This window comes from Chiloscyllium plagiosum, chromosome 11, assembly GCF_004010195.1.
Source record: "Chiloscyllium plagiosum isolate BGI_BamShark_2017 chromosome 11, ASM401019v2, whole genome shotgun sequence".
In the NCBI taxonomy this organism is placed as follows: Eukaryota; Metazoa; Chordata; class Chondrichthyes; order Orectolobiformes; family Hemiscylliidae; genus Chiloscyllium; species Chiloscyllium plagiosum.
Genome location: NC_057720.1, coordinates 29,209,202 through 29,223,344, shown reverse-complemented (window position 1 = coordinate 29,223,344; position 14,143 = coordinate 29,209,202). Strand labels below are relative to the sequence as shown.

The window sequence follows — 14,143 nt, the reverse complement described above, 5'->3', positions numbered from 1 at the left end:
CCAGTAACAACTGTAAATTAAAAAGTCATAGAGTCAGAGATGTACAGCACAGAAATAGACCCTTCGGTCCAACTCGTCCAGATATCCCAACCCAATCTAGTCCCACCTGCCAGCACCCGGCCCATTTCCCTCCAAACCCTTCCTATTTATATACCCATCCAAATGCCTTCTAAATGTTGCCATTGGAAAGAGAGAAAGCAATTTAGTGAAATTACAATCAGCAGGTAAGCAGTAATGAGCAAAGTAATGGAGTTTAGAGCAGACAAATCCCCGGGTGCAGAAAGGCTCTCGTAGGGTCAGAAAGAGAGGTGACAAGAGACTACTGAGTTTGAGTCCGTCATAGAAAAGGTGTTGGAATCAATCATTAAAGAGGTTATAGGGCCACACTTAGAAAAACCCCAGATAATTGGGAAGAATGAGTATAGTGTTGTGAAGGAGAAATAATGTTTAACTAATTTTGTTTACTTTGAAGAAATAACTTTCTGTGGATAAATGGGGGTCAGTAGATGACCTGTACTTAGATTTCCAAAGGAATTTGCCACAACAATACATAGAGCACAAAATAAACTTCATAGCGTTAGGGATAATGTATTAGCATGGACAGAAGATTTAGATGTTCAGCAGAAAATAGAGCACACGTAACTGGGTCTTTGATGAATGCAGTTCCACACAGGTTATTACTGGGGCATCAAATTTATATGATTTATAATGAGGGAAGTGACGGCTTGGTAACTGAATTTGCTAAAATTGATAGGAAAATATGTTGTGGTGAAGATATGAGGGGGTTTGAGAAGGATCTAGACTAGTAGAGCTATTGAGCAAAACTCTGGTAGATGGTGTATATTGTGGGAAAATATGAAGTTGTTCACTTTAGCAGGAAAACGTTTAACAAGTGTATCACTTGAATGGAGAATGAAATCTGAGATATAGAGGTACTTGGGTGTTCTAGTGCATGAGTCTCAGGAATTTAGCATGCAGTTTCAGCACATAAATCAAGGAGGCTCAAGGCTAATAAGATGCTATCCTTTGTTATGAAAGGACATAAAAGGAAGGATATTATACTTCAGTTATATACAGCTTTAGTAAGACTACATATCAAATAGTGTGCACAGTATTTTGAGTGCAATGTGGTCTCCTTATTTAAGAAAACATGTAAATACATCAAAGGCACTTCAGAGCAAGATTACTAGATTGAGACCCAGAATGAATGGATTGTCTTAAGGATAGGTTGGACTGGCTGGCCTTGATTGGCGTTTAGGAAAATGAGGGGTGACTTGATTGAAGAGTACAAGATCCTGAATGGTCTTGACAAGGTATATGTGGAGGAATGTTTCTAATTGTGAGCCATTCCCTACCTTGGGTCTCTATTTTAAAATCAGAGGTCACCCTTTCAAAACAGAGCCAAGAGGAATTTCTTTATCTCTGAGTTCTGGGTGTCCTCAGAACTCTTCCTCAGAAGGTGGTGAACTTGGGTCATTAAACATTTCTGAGACAGAGGTGGATAAATGTTTTCTTAGTCAGTGGAATCAAAGATCATTGGAAATAGATAAGAATGTGAAATTCAAAAACACAAACATGTCAGCCATAAACGTATTGATTGATGGCAAGAGCTGAAAATGTGTTGCTGGAAAAGCGCAGCAGGTCAGGCAGCATCCAAAGAACAGGACAATCGACATTTCGGGCATGAGCCCTTCTTCAGGAATGGTGGCAAGGCCCATGATGCCAAATGGGTCTTATATTCTATATCCATAAACATCCATCACTAACGGCAGCTGAACATTTCTACGTCACAATTAGCAAAATGCAAGATTATTTCATCAAAATAAAGCCAACAGAAACATGAAGTCACGGTATGACTCAGAAGCACATACAATCAAAACATACATACCAGAGGCTCCAACTCCCGCTCATCAGTCAAGTCAAACTCTGTCACAAAGTAGTAAAAATGCTTGTAGCAGGTATTGACGTGGGCTTCTGCTCCCATGGCAGTAATCCGATCAAAGTGGTGGATGTAAACATGAACAAAGACTCGGAAAAGTCTCGTGAGAATCTTCTTACAGAGTTGCATAAAATTCTTGGGGAAAGGAACACCTATGGAAGAGGAGACAAAGTTAAAAGTAAAGAGTTTTGTTTTCCCTCATGTACAATTTATTTAAAATAATACAATTATTTTACAGTTTCCTTTTTATCCATTTAGGTGATTGAGTAGCACAGCTGCAAATCCAGATGAGAGTACTGTCAAACTACCTTCATTAACATACAAAGGATACAGTTTTCAGCATTTAACCATCTTTGTGCAAAGTAACACCCCAATGAATCCCCTACTCTTACCAAAGAGGTGGAGGGGAGGGTATGGAAGTACTGGAAACATAGTCAGTGTAAATTATAGTTGCAGCAAAGTGACATTGGCAAACCTTACATTAATGTCATAGGCACACTGAGTGGGCAGTGGTTCTATAGCAATGATGCAGGATAGGGTGAAAGTAAGTTCATAACTTGAACAGAGATACAGTTCTCACACGTTTTCTGTTTCTACAAAAACAAACACTGTGTTGTGGCAAGGTTGCGATGAGCAATTCACTCCACTACTTTCTATAACTCTATCCAACATAATATTCATCAGATTTTTCTCAATAACGAACATGTGCAGAATGTTCCAGTAAATTTGTCTTTGATCCAGCCAATTTTCCAGGCTCTCAGCCAAGAACTCCAAGCACTGCCCGAAGGTCTACTGGAAGGAGGCAGAGGTTGATCCTGACTTTAAAATAATTGATTAGTGAGTTTTGAGAAGATTTGTAGCTCGTGTTGAGGTTCTGGATGTAGGTTTGCTCGCTGAGCTGTAAGGTTCGGTTTCTGACGTTTCTTCACCATACTAGGTAACATCAGTGAGCCTCTGGATGAAGCACTGGTGGTATGGCCCGACCTTTATTTGTGTGTTTAGGTTTCCTTGGGTCAGAGACATCATTTCCTGTGGTGATGTGTAATATTGACTTTCACTTTTCCAATGGAAGGAGTTTGGATTCCAAAATCAATTTTTGGAATTGTTTCTTTGTCATGGGGAAAATTCACGCTTTGTGTCAACTCCAATGAAACCTCTTAACTTTAAAGACTTTTTTAGGTTTCTCCTCAAATGTTCTTAATTAAAAAGAAAGGAGACCCAACCTGCTCATTGTTTCCTATAAATATAACCCAATGGTTCCCTATAAATATAACCCAATGTTCCACTATCATAGAATCATAGAGATGTACAGCATGGAAGCAGACCCTTCAGTCCAATTCGTCCATGCCGACCAAATATCCCAATCCAATCTAGTCCCACCTCCAGCACCCGGCCCATATCCCTCCAAACCCTTTCTATTCATGTACCCATCCAGATGCCTCTTAAATGTTACAATTGTACCAGCCTCCACCACTTTCTTTGGCAACTCATTCTATACACGTACCACCCTCTGTGTGATCCTCAAAAATATTTTGCATCCCCTCAAATCCCACCATGTTGTACATGTGTTCCTGAATTAAAAGCAGCAGTGGGCTATTTAGTCCCTCTAGACAGTTCCATTATTCAATAAGATCATATCTGATCTGATTGATCACCTCCATATCCACAACCCTCACAAGGTTGAATTCCAAGGTAGTACCACTCACTGCATTAAATAAAATCCTTTCATACCCCCTCCGCTTCTCTTGTCTGAAAAAAATATCCATGCCCCTACCACCCCCCAACCCCCTGTCCTGTACTATTAGCTAATGGGGACAGCTTTTTCTTATTGTTTACCGTGTCTCAAATGGTCATAATCAAGCTCACCTCTATGAAATCTCCCCGCAACCTCCTTTGACCAATGGGGAACAACCCCAGCTTGTCCTAAGCTGGGGTTGTCCTAACCTTGTAGTTAAAAATCCCATGCCAGAAACTATTCTGGTAAAATTTCTCTGTGCCCTTTCAAGAGCCTTCACATTCTCCCTACTTGGTGATGATCAAAACTGGAAGCAGTATGCGTAGTCAAAGCGGAGATTTATAAACATTTAAAAATAATTTGCCTGTTTTTAATTTGGTATCTCTGTTAATAAGACCCAAGCTCCCACAGGCTTGGCTAAATGCGCTCTCAACATATCCTGTCACCTTTGAAGAGGTATGCACCTTAACTTCCAGGTTCCTCAGTCTTTGCATACTCTTTAGAGCTGTTCCATTATGTCTATACTGCATCTCCCTATACCTTCTATCAAAATGTATCACCTCAAATTTCTTTGCGATAAATTCCATTGGCCACTTAGAATCATAGAATTCCTACAGTGCGGAAGCAGGCCATATGGCCCATCGAGTCGGCACAACCCACTGAAGAGCATCCCATCCAGACCAGTCACATTACTGTATCCCCATAACCCTGCATTTACAACGACTAAACTACCCAACTTGCACATCCTTGGACACTATGGGCAAAATCAGATATGGGGAGAACATGCAAACTCCACACAGACAGTCGTACAAGGCTGGAATTGAACCTGGACCTATGATGCTATGAGGCAGCAGTGCTAACTGAATCACTGTACTGCTCCAATTTCTGCCTGCCTGTTTTGCTCAGCTACCTATGTCCTGTTGCAGTCACACCTCCAAGTTGGAATTGTCAAATTTTGCTCTATTGACCAGTATCTAACTTATTTACATACTTAACAATAAAGCAAAAGTCCTAGCACTGAATGCAGGGAACACCTGAGTTTACCATCTTTAAAAGGTCCTAGTTTTTAATTTCCTTCCTAAATCCTAAAAGTTTAACTGAAGAGCCTCAATGGCAATGGTCGTGTCATGCACCTCAATTTTTAACTCATTCCATTCACCGTGCAGAATATATGCACCCTCACCATGATATACTTTGTTCAGACTCTGTGGTTGCAACATTCCAAGTCATTCCCTCCTGTGCACTAGCTTACCCATTAGTGCTGTGGTTCTAACTCAATGTATCATCACCTCCAGCAATCTCCAGTACAGAGTATTGGCTTGAAGGTGGCATATACACAAGGACAGCTGCCATTCCTATTCATCCGGATGGCCAGCAATCTACTGTCCAGAACACATAGCCTGTAGTGTGGTCACCTCCTGGACTGCAGAATCCACGAAACACTCCGGTTCCCAGTTGCTTTGCACATGATTCCGGTTGCCCCTCAAAGCTGGAAAACCTGAGCTCGACCTGAAGCAGCTGGAAACGTTTTCTACACATATAGTCTCCCACAATGTATAATACATCCTGAAGTTTCCATATGCCACAAGAGTTGCAGGCAACAGTTTTCATCCATGCATGATCTCCAAACCCGCTTTCAGAGTCTAGTTAGCACCTTGTTCAAACAATTAATTTCAATTAATCCCTCCTCTGCTTTGTGTAAATAATCATTTGTTTTTACAACAAACATATTGTTTGTGCTGAGGAGAAACCCACATTGCAACATGCAGATGGGAATTATTTGTAAAATATAAAGAAGTCAGAGTATTTTCTCACCAATCACTTGTGGAGCAGATGGTGATAATCAAGATGAATCAAACTTTGTCACTAGTCTCAAGTGTGAAAATGAAATGTTACATTATCCTGTAAACAATGTGCTCCATTGTGTTGTGAGCAAGTATTTATTTCACTAATGACAGAAGACCCATGTATTCTTGAGTTTTATGTTGAAACAACAAGAGAATTGAAGAAGGTAGCTACCTATATATTATACAATATATATGTATATATACATATATGCTCAAAAAATTTTGAGAAAGTAATACCCAACAAACCTCTTCAAAAAATAAAAGCAAATTGTGTTAAAGGGGCAATGGTAACTTGGTTACATAATCGGCTGAAGTATATGAGACAGGAATGGCAAAAATACGTTTGTCTCATCGGAGAGATGGATGCAGTGGAATTTTACAAGAGTGGATCTTAGGACAATTGCATTTCTTGCAAAATAGGATACAGAACTCTAATGCAGAAAACTGAAAGCAGGATACTAGCTGAATTCCAGAATGCATTGATAGTCTGCTGAGATAGGCGGAGGCAACTTAGGGCAGGTAAATGTTCAGTGATGCACTTTGGGAGAGAAACAATGGAGTTACAGAAATCAGTACATTTTCGAGGGCAGTGAATGAACAAAGAAACCTGGGGTGGGTCCATATTAACTAATTCTTCAAAGTGCCAAGGCAAGTTAAGGCAGTTCAGGAAGTGCATGTGATACTTGGCTCTAAAAGGCATTGAATTCAAAACAAGCAAGTCATGCTAAACCTTGAAAGGTTACCGTTCTGGTCTCAATGGATATGAAGTCATAGAACGATATGAAATAGAAGGACATCATGTTGTCATTTATGCCTCTGCCAATTTTTTGGTAGAGCTATCCAATTAATTGTATTTTGCCTGCTCTTTCCCCTTGGTCTGATGGTACATAGGAGGAGAAACGTTGGGCACCACATCTTAAAGAGGGCTGTCAAGGCTCTAGTGAGGCTACAGAGAAGGTTGCCATGATGATGTCAAATTTGAAAGAGTTTACTGGTATGGACAGATTGGAAAAACTGGGAGTGTTGTCATAGCAAAACAGAACAACAAGTGGAGACAAGGTAGTAATATTCAGAAGAATAATGGATTTTGACAGAGTAATTAGGAAATCATGGGAACAGACCCTTCAGTCCAACGTGTCCATGCTGACCAGATACCCTAATTTAATCTTGTCCTATTTGCCAGTATTTGGCCCATATTCCTCTAATTATTCATGTACGCATCCAGGTGCCTTTTAAATGTTGTAATTGTACCAGCCTCCACCACTTCCTCCGGCAGTTTATTCCATAAATGCACCACCCTCTGCATGAAAAAGTTGCCCCTTAGGTCCCTTTTAAATCATTCCCCTCTCACCTTAAACCTATGCCCTCTAGTTTTGGACTCCTGTACCCTGGATTTTATAAACCTCTACAGGTCACTCCTCAGCTTCCGACGCTCGAGGGAAACCTACCCCAGCCTAATAAGCCTCTCCCTATAGCTCAAATCCTCCAACATCATTGTAAATCTTTTCTGAACCTTTTCAAGTTTAACAACAATTTTCCAATAGCAAGGAGAGCACAGTATTCCAGAAGTGGCTTAACCAATGTCCTGTACAGCCACAACATGACCTCCCAACGCCTACCCTCAGTGTACTGACCAATAATACATGCCTATGGTCAAGGAAAGGCCGCCAGCATTCTTAAAGATCCATTCCACCATGGCAATGTTTTTCTACAACCTCTACCATCAGGGAAAAGGTACAGAAGCCTGAACACACGCACCAGCCGGTTTCGCAACAGTTTCTACCCTACTGTTGTTAGAATACTAAATGGACTCATATTAACATTCACCTGTACCTGTGTTTTTGTTTTTACCGCTGTTTACCTATTATTTACTATCTATGCTACCGAACTATGTGATCGGCCTGTATTGCTCACAAGACAAAGCTTTTCACTGTGCCTCAGTACACGTGACAATAAATTCAATTCAATTCAATTCAATTCAATAAAGGCAAACGCACCAATCACCTTCACTGTCCTGTCTGCTCGAGACTCTACTTTCAAGGAATTATGAACCTGCACTCCAAAGTCTCTTTGTTTGGCAACACTTCCCAGGACCTTGCCATTAATTGTACAAGACCTGCCCTGATTTGCTCTACCTGAGGCCACAGCCATTTACAATCTATACTAATGACTTCAGTGAACTGTAATGTATCTATATTTGTTGATTAAGGTGGCAAGGTAAACTGTGGGTAGGACACAAAAAGGCTGCAAAGAGATATAGGTAGGTAAAGTGACCAGGCAACAAGATAGCAGATGCAGTGAAGATTGAAATTATTCACTTTTGTTGTAATATTAGACAAGCAGAACATGTTTAAAAGGTGTGAAACTAGTAAATGTTAATTTTCAAAGATTCTTGGGTGTGCTTGTACTAAGAATGCAGAAAGATGAGTAAGCAGATATCCAGAGCTCAGAGCTAAAATACTTTGGCAAAAGAATTAGGCAGGGCAATAGGAATAATTTTCTTCAGAGTATCTGTGATCTGGAATACCTCAAAATAGTGGTGAAATCAGATACAACAAGAACCTTCAAAAGGCAATTGAACATGAATACGAAAATAACAAATTTGCAGGGTTATAGGGAAAAGCTAAATCAGAAACATAGGGCTAAATTGCATACTGCTGTTCCTATCTGCCATTCAATAAGACCATGGTTGTTCTGTGACTTGACTTTTTATACCAACCTTTGCCTGTTAACCCTTTACATAATTTTATACGTGATACTGACAGAATTAACTATCAATCAAGCAGAAAAATGTTTGTAGAAAATAATTTAAAACTTCTCTCATCCCTTTGCATGTAGAAGTGGTTCCTAATTTCACGCCTGAAAGTCTAAAAAGAGTTAGGCATATGTCTCTTGTCCAAGACTTGAAAACCCACCAGAAATTGTTTGTCCCAACCTATGCAATTGCTCTGTATGACAGCTTGAAAACTTAAATGAGACCACTTCTATGTTCAAAATTGTAGGAAATATCCCATTAATTTGTGCAATGTTGCCTCATTATTTAACTTTCGGAGTCCAGATATCATTGTGATAAAAGCAGACATCACACCCACCAAGGCCAAAATATCATTTGAGGTGTGATATCCAGAACCGTTCACATTACCCCAGGTGTAGTCTAACAAAGGCACTGTGTCACTGAAGCATAACTTCTACTTTCTCCTTCCTAATTGTCCAACTATAAACACCAGTACTCCATCAACCTTTTCGATTGTGACCTGCTCATAACATTTTAATGATCAATATATAATCGATCACCAAGTCAACCTGATTGATGGGTTTGGCTCCCAGTTGCCTTAGGACATTAGAGAAAGGTAGTATGTGGTTACATTTGTTTGCTTCACACAAAAGAGAATGGTCCACAACATAAAATGATATCATATGACACCAGATAGTGCCATACATCCCAGAAACAGACCCTTTTGTCCAACCTGTCCATGCCGACTAGACATTCCAATCTAACCTATTCCCATTTCCCAATATTTGATCCATATCCCTCTAAAGTTGCTCTATTCATATATCCTTCCAAATGTCTTTTAATTGTACCTACCTCCATCACTTTCACTTGTTCCATACACGCATCACCCTCTGCGTGAGAAAGTTACCTCTCAGATCCTTTTTGAATCTTTCCCCCTCACCTTAAACCTACACCCTCCAGTTATGGACTCCCTCACCCTAGAAAAAAGGACCTTGGCTATTCACCCTCATGATTTTAAAAGCCTCTATGAGGTCACCCCTCAGCTCCAATGAAAAAGGTCTGGCCTATTCAGCCTCTCCCTATAACTCAAACCCTTGTTTTTTGATCAGGCCAGACCCCTCAAAACCTTTCAACAAAGTAGCCCAGACTCCTACTTTGCTAGTTGTTTTCAGCAGGTGTAAAGTGGGTATTCCAGGGGAGAATCAGCTAGTCAAATCACTTAGTTTTAAACAAAACAGAATTTATTTACAAGCTTACCGAATGAAACACGAAGAACAGAAAACAGCATATCGAGTAATTTATCCTATCCAAAAACCCAACAGATCATCCCACTTAATGACACTGATCTAAAAATACTTGCAACAATACCCATAACTAACACTTGGCACAAAACCCAATTCTGACAGGATAGGAGTCAGAGGGAGAATCAACCTGAGCTTGCTTCTGAATTCCAGAGTTTCCAACAACTACTGCTTAAAAAAACCAAACCAGTGAAAAGCTGTGCTGGGAGAACTGGCCACACCCCTTTCATTGTACAAGTTTTTTTTAAAAAGCTTGAATGCCCTCTGCCTGAGGCAGTATCTGTTAGCTGAAAGAAATTGGCCCTAAAACCCATCCAAACTCAGACTTTTCAGAACCTGTTTTTTCCCAACCTCCTGAAGAGAAAAACCAAGGACAACCTAACCTTGTTACAGGAACAGCTTCGTCACACCCTCCAGTCCCAACAGCATCCTTGTAAAACCTTTCTGCACCCTCTCAAGTTTAATAACATCCTTCCTATGGAAGTTCAACCAGAATTGAATGCAGTATTCTAAAAGCAGCCTCAACAATGTCCTGTATGGCCACAATATAATATCCCAACTCCTAAATTCAATATTTTAACCAATGAAGGCAAGTGTTCAAATGTCTTCTTCACTACCCTGTCTATCTGTGACTTCACTTTCAGTTTAGAGGAACAAATATGCAGGGAGACTGGGGAGACATTCAGGAGCAATAGGGCTGTCATAGTCAGGGATTTTAATTTTCCTCACAGACTGGGACTGCCAGAGCATTAAAGGTTTTAGGTGGGGTTGAATTTGTTAAGTGCATTCAGGAACGTTTCCTCGAGCAGTATATACAGGGTCCTACTCAGGAAAAGGCAAAACCTGACCTACTTCTGGGAAATAGGGCAGGACAGCTGATTGAGGTGACAGTGGGGAAGCACTTTGGGACCAGTGACCATAGGTCTATTAATTTTAAAATAGTTATGGAGAGGGACAAAACTGGTCCAAAAGTTCAAGTTCTAAATTGGGTCAAGGTGAATTTTGTTGGAATTAGACAGGAGCTTGCAGGGGTTGACTAGAGTATCTTGTTTGTAGGCAAAGGGACCACTGGCAAATGGGAGGCCTTTAAAAGTGAGATAGCTAGAGTTCAAGGTCTATATATTCCTGTAAGGGTGAAAGGCAAAGTTGATAAGCATAGTGAACACTGGATGACAACAGATATCTTGGCTTTGACCAGAAAAAAAGGAGGTATGGTTCATGTATAGGCTCCTGGGATCAAGGGAATCCCTGGAGATATATAGGGGATACAGGAATCTACTGTTGAAGGAAATCACGAGGGCAAAAAGAGGGCATGAGATAGCCTTGGCTGAGATGATTATGGTAAATCCAAAGAGGTTCTTTAAGTATATTAAAGGAAAAAGAATAACTAGAGAGAATAGGATGCCACAAGGACCAAAGTGGACATGTATGTATAGAACCACAGGAGATGGGCGAGATCCTCAATTAATATTTCTTCTGTGTTTACAGTGGAAAAAGACATGAAGACTTGGGAACTTGAGGAAGTTAGTGGTCATATCTTGGGGACAGTCCATAATCACAGTAGAGGAAGTTATGGATGTATTAGAATGTGTGAAGTGGGTAAATCTCCTGGTCCTGACCAGATATATCCAAGACTATGACTCTTTCAGCAGGCCATGACTCTATCGGCATTGACAAGGTGGACCGAAGAGTCTGTTTCCCTGCTGTCCATGCTAACACTGCAAGAGGCTATAGAAGAAGTTGTGGAGACCCTGGCTGATTGTTTTGCATCATCATTAACCACTGGTCAGCTCCCAAAAGACTAGAGGGTAGTGAATTTGTGCCCTTATTCAAGAAGGGCTGCAAAGAAAAACCTGGGAACTATAGACCAGTAAGCCTAAGTGGTAGGTAAATTACTTGACAAGATTTTGATAGATAAGATATACGTGTATTTGGAAAGACAGGGTTTAATTAGGAATGATCAGCATGGCTTTGTGTGTAGAGATCATACCTCCCAAGTTTGTCAGAGTTCTTTAATGAAGTGACCAGGAATATAGACAAAGGCAGGGTGGTAGATGTAGTCTATGTAGATTTCAGTAAGTCCAAAGATGTGCAGGCCATGCTAAATTTCTCATAATGTTAGGTGCATTAGCCAGAGGGAAATGGCACTGAGTGGGTTACACTTTGGAGGGTCAGTGTGGACTTGTTGAGCCGAAGGGCCGGTTTCCACACTGTAATCTAATAATCTAATCTAATCTACCTTTGATTAAGTTCCACAAGGTAGGCTACTCAGGAAGTTTAGATCACATGGAATCCAGGGGAAGCTGCCAAATTGGATACACAATTGGCTTAATGGTAGGAAGCAGAGGGTAATTGTGAAAGGATGCTTGTTTGACTGGAGACCTGTGTCTAATGGAGTGCCTCAGAGGTCAGTGCCAGGCCCATTGTTGTTTGTTATCTGTATTAATGATTTGGAGGAGAATGTACAAGGAGTGATTAGTAAGTTTGCAGATGACACTAAAATAGGCAGTATCGTGGAAAATGAGGAACATTAAGAGAAATTGCAGCAGAACCTTGATCAACTGAGGAAGTGGGCCGAGAATTAGCAAATGGAGGTTAATATATACAGAAAAACCTTGATAATCTGAACGAGGCAGGTGGGGAGTATTTTGTTTGGATAACTGATCAAGGTTCCCGTGGCAGCCCTGTTCCTGCTCCCGCTGTACGTTTATTTAAATTTAATAAAAAAATTTATGGAACCTTGAGATCTTGTTTGGATAATCTGAAATTTGGATAATTGATGTTCGGATAACAAAGGCTGTTCTGGTGATACATGTGAGGTTTTGCATTTGGAAAATCAAATTAATGTAGGAGTTTCATGGTGAACGGTAAGGCTTTAAGGGGTGTAGTGGAACAGAGGGACCTTGGAGTTCACTTGCATGGTCCTCTGAAAGTGGAGTCATAGGTAGACAGGGCAGTGAAGAAGGCTTTTTGTCACACCGGCCTTCATCATCATGACTCTGAGTATAGAAGTTGAGAAGCTATGTGGCAGTTGTACAGGATGTTAGTGAGGCCGCACTTGGGAGTATTGTGTACAGTTTTGGTCACCTTGCTATAGGAAGGATGCTATTAAACTGGAAAGAGCGCTGAAGAAATTTACAATGGTATTGCCAGGACCCAATGGTCTAAGCTATAGGGAGAGATTGGACAAGCTAGGACTTTTTTCTTTAGAGCATAGGAGACTGAGGTGGGATCTCATAGATTATAAGATTATAAGGGGCATGGAAAGGGTGAATGCACTCAGTCTTTTTCCGAGGGTTAAGGAATCAAAGACTCGAGAGCATCAGTTCAAGGGTAGAGGAGAAAAAAGATTAAAGGGAACCTGAGGAGTAATTTTTTTGTTTTTTTACACAGAGGGTGGAACACATAGGGAATGAGCTCCCAGCAGAAGGGTACATTAACAACATTTAAAAGACATTTTGACAAATACATCGATAGAAAGAGTATAGAGGGATATGGGCCATGTACAGGGAAATAGGGTTAGCCTGGATGGACATTTTGATCGGCATGGATGAGCTTGGGCCAAAGGGTCTGTCTCCGTTGTAGGTCTCCATGGCTCTATGGCACTTTCACGGAACTATGCATCTACATCTCTAGGTGTCTTTGCTTGATTGAACAGGTGGTTGATTAACATGAAATTGTGAAACTTAGGAGGTTTGAGCTATAGCGAGAGGCTGAACAGGCTGGGGCTGTTTTCCCTGGAGCGTCAGAGGCTGAGGGGTGACCTTATAGAGGTTTACAAAATTATGAGGGGCTTGGGTAGAATAAACAGGCAAAGTTTTTTCCCTGGGGTCGGGGAGTCCAGAACTAGAGGATATAGGTTTAGGGTGAGAGGGGAAAGATACAAAAGAGACCTACGGGGCAACATTTTCACGCAGAGGGTGGTGCGTGTATGGAATGAGCCAGCGAAAGTGGTGGAGGCTGGTACAATTGCAACATTTAAAAGGCATTTGGATGGGTATCTGAATAGGAAGGGTTTGGAGGGATATGGGCCAGATGCTGGCAGTTGGGACTAGATTGGGTTGGGATATCTGGTCGGCATGGACGGGTTGGACCAAAGGGTCTGTTTCCGTGCGGTACATCTCTATGGGTGCCATTGTTACAATCACAGTAAAAATGGACTGTCAATATTCAATGCCTGAAATAACTCCAGAGGCTTGTATCCAGTCACCAAGTCACCCGTTATTTAGACATTGATAGTCCTTGACTATGGTACTGCGTTAGAGAGAGTCAAGCACCCGAGTGTCAGTTTCTCTGACACTCACCATTTTTAAATGTCAGCCAAGGCTCCCTGATTGGACCAAATCAACAGCCCCAATCAGGGAACTCATATTCTATGATGTCCAGCTGGCTGACCTCATTACAATCACTAGAACATCCATCATCTGATTATCATATCCAAGATCTTTCATGGACTAAAACATGTTTTTTGGAAAGAACAAATATTGACCTAAATACAGAGCTGTGATCATCTGACCAGAGATTGAGGCAAATCCAGGGAACTGAAATGGAATCAATGAAACAGATAGCATTGAGAATACCAAAAGA

At 40.9% G+C, this 14,143-nt stretch overlaps 1 protein-coding gene across 3 annotated transcripts in view; it reads right to left on the bottom strand.

Moving 5' to 3' along the window:
- LOC122554250 (MOB kinase activator 3B-like) overlaps positions 1-14,143 on the bottom strand; it is a 59,254-nt gene that overhangs the window by 9,673 nt on the left and 35,438 nt on the right. For all 3 annotated transcript variants that reach the window (XR_006312950.1, XM_043698981.1, XM_043698980.1), the window contains one exon: positions 1,889-2,091. Coding sequence is in view for 2 of the 3 variants with exons in the window: in XM_043698981.1 (XP_043554916.1) it covers positions 1,889-2,091 (203 nt within the window). In the remaining variant the exon portion in view is untranslated. The remainder of the gene's footprint in view (positions 1-1,888; positions 2,092-14,143) is intronic.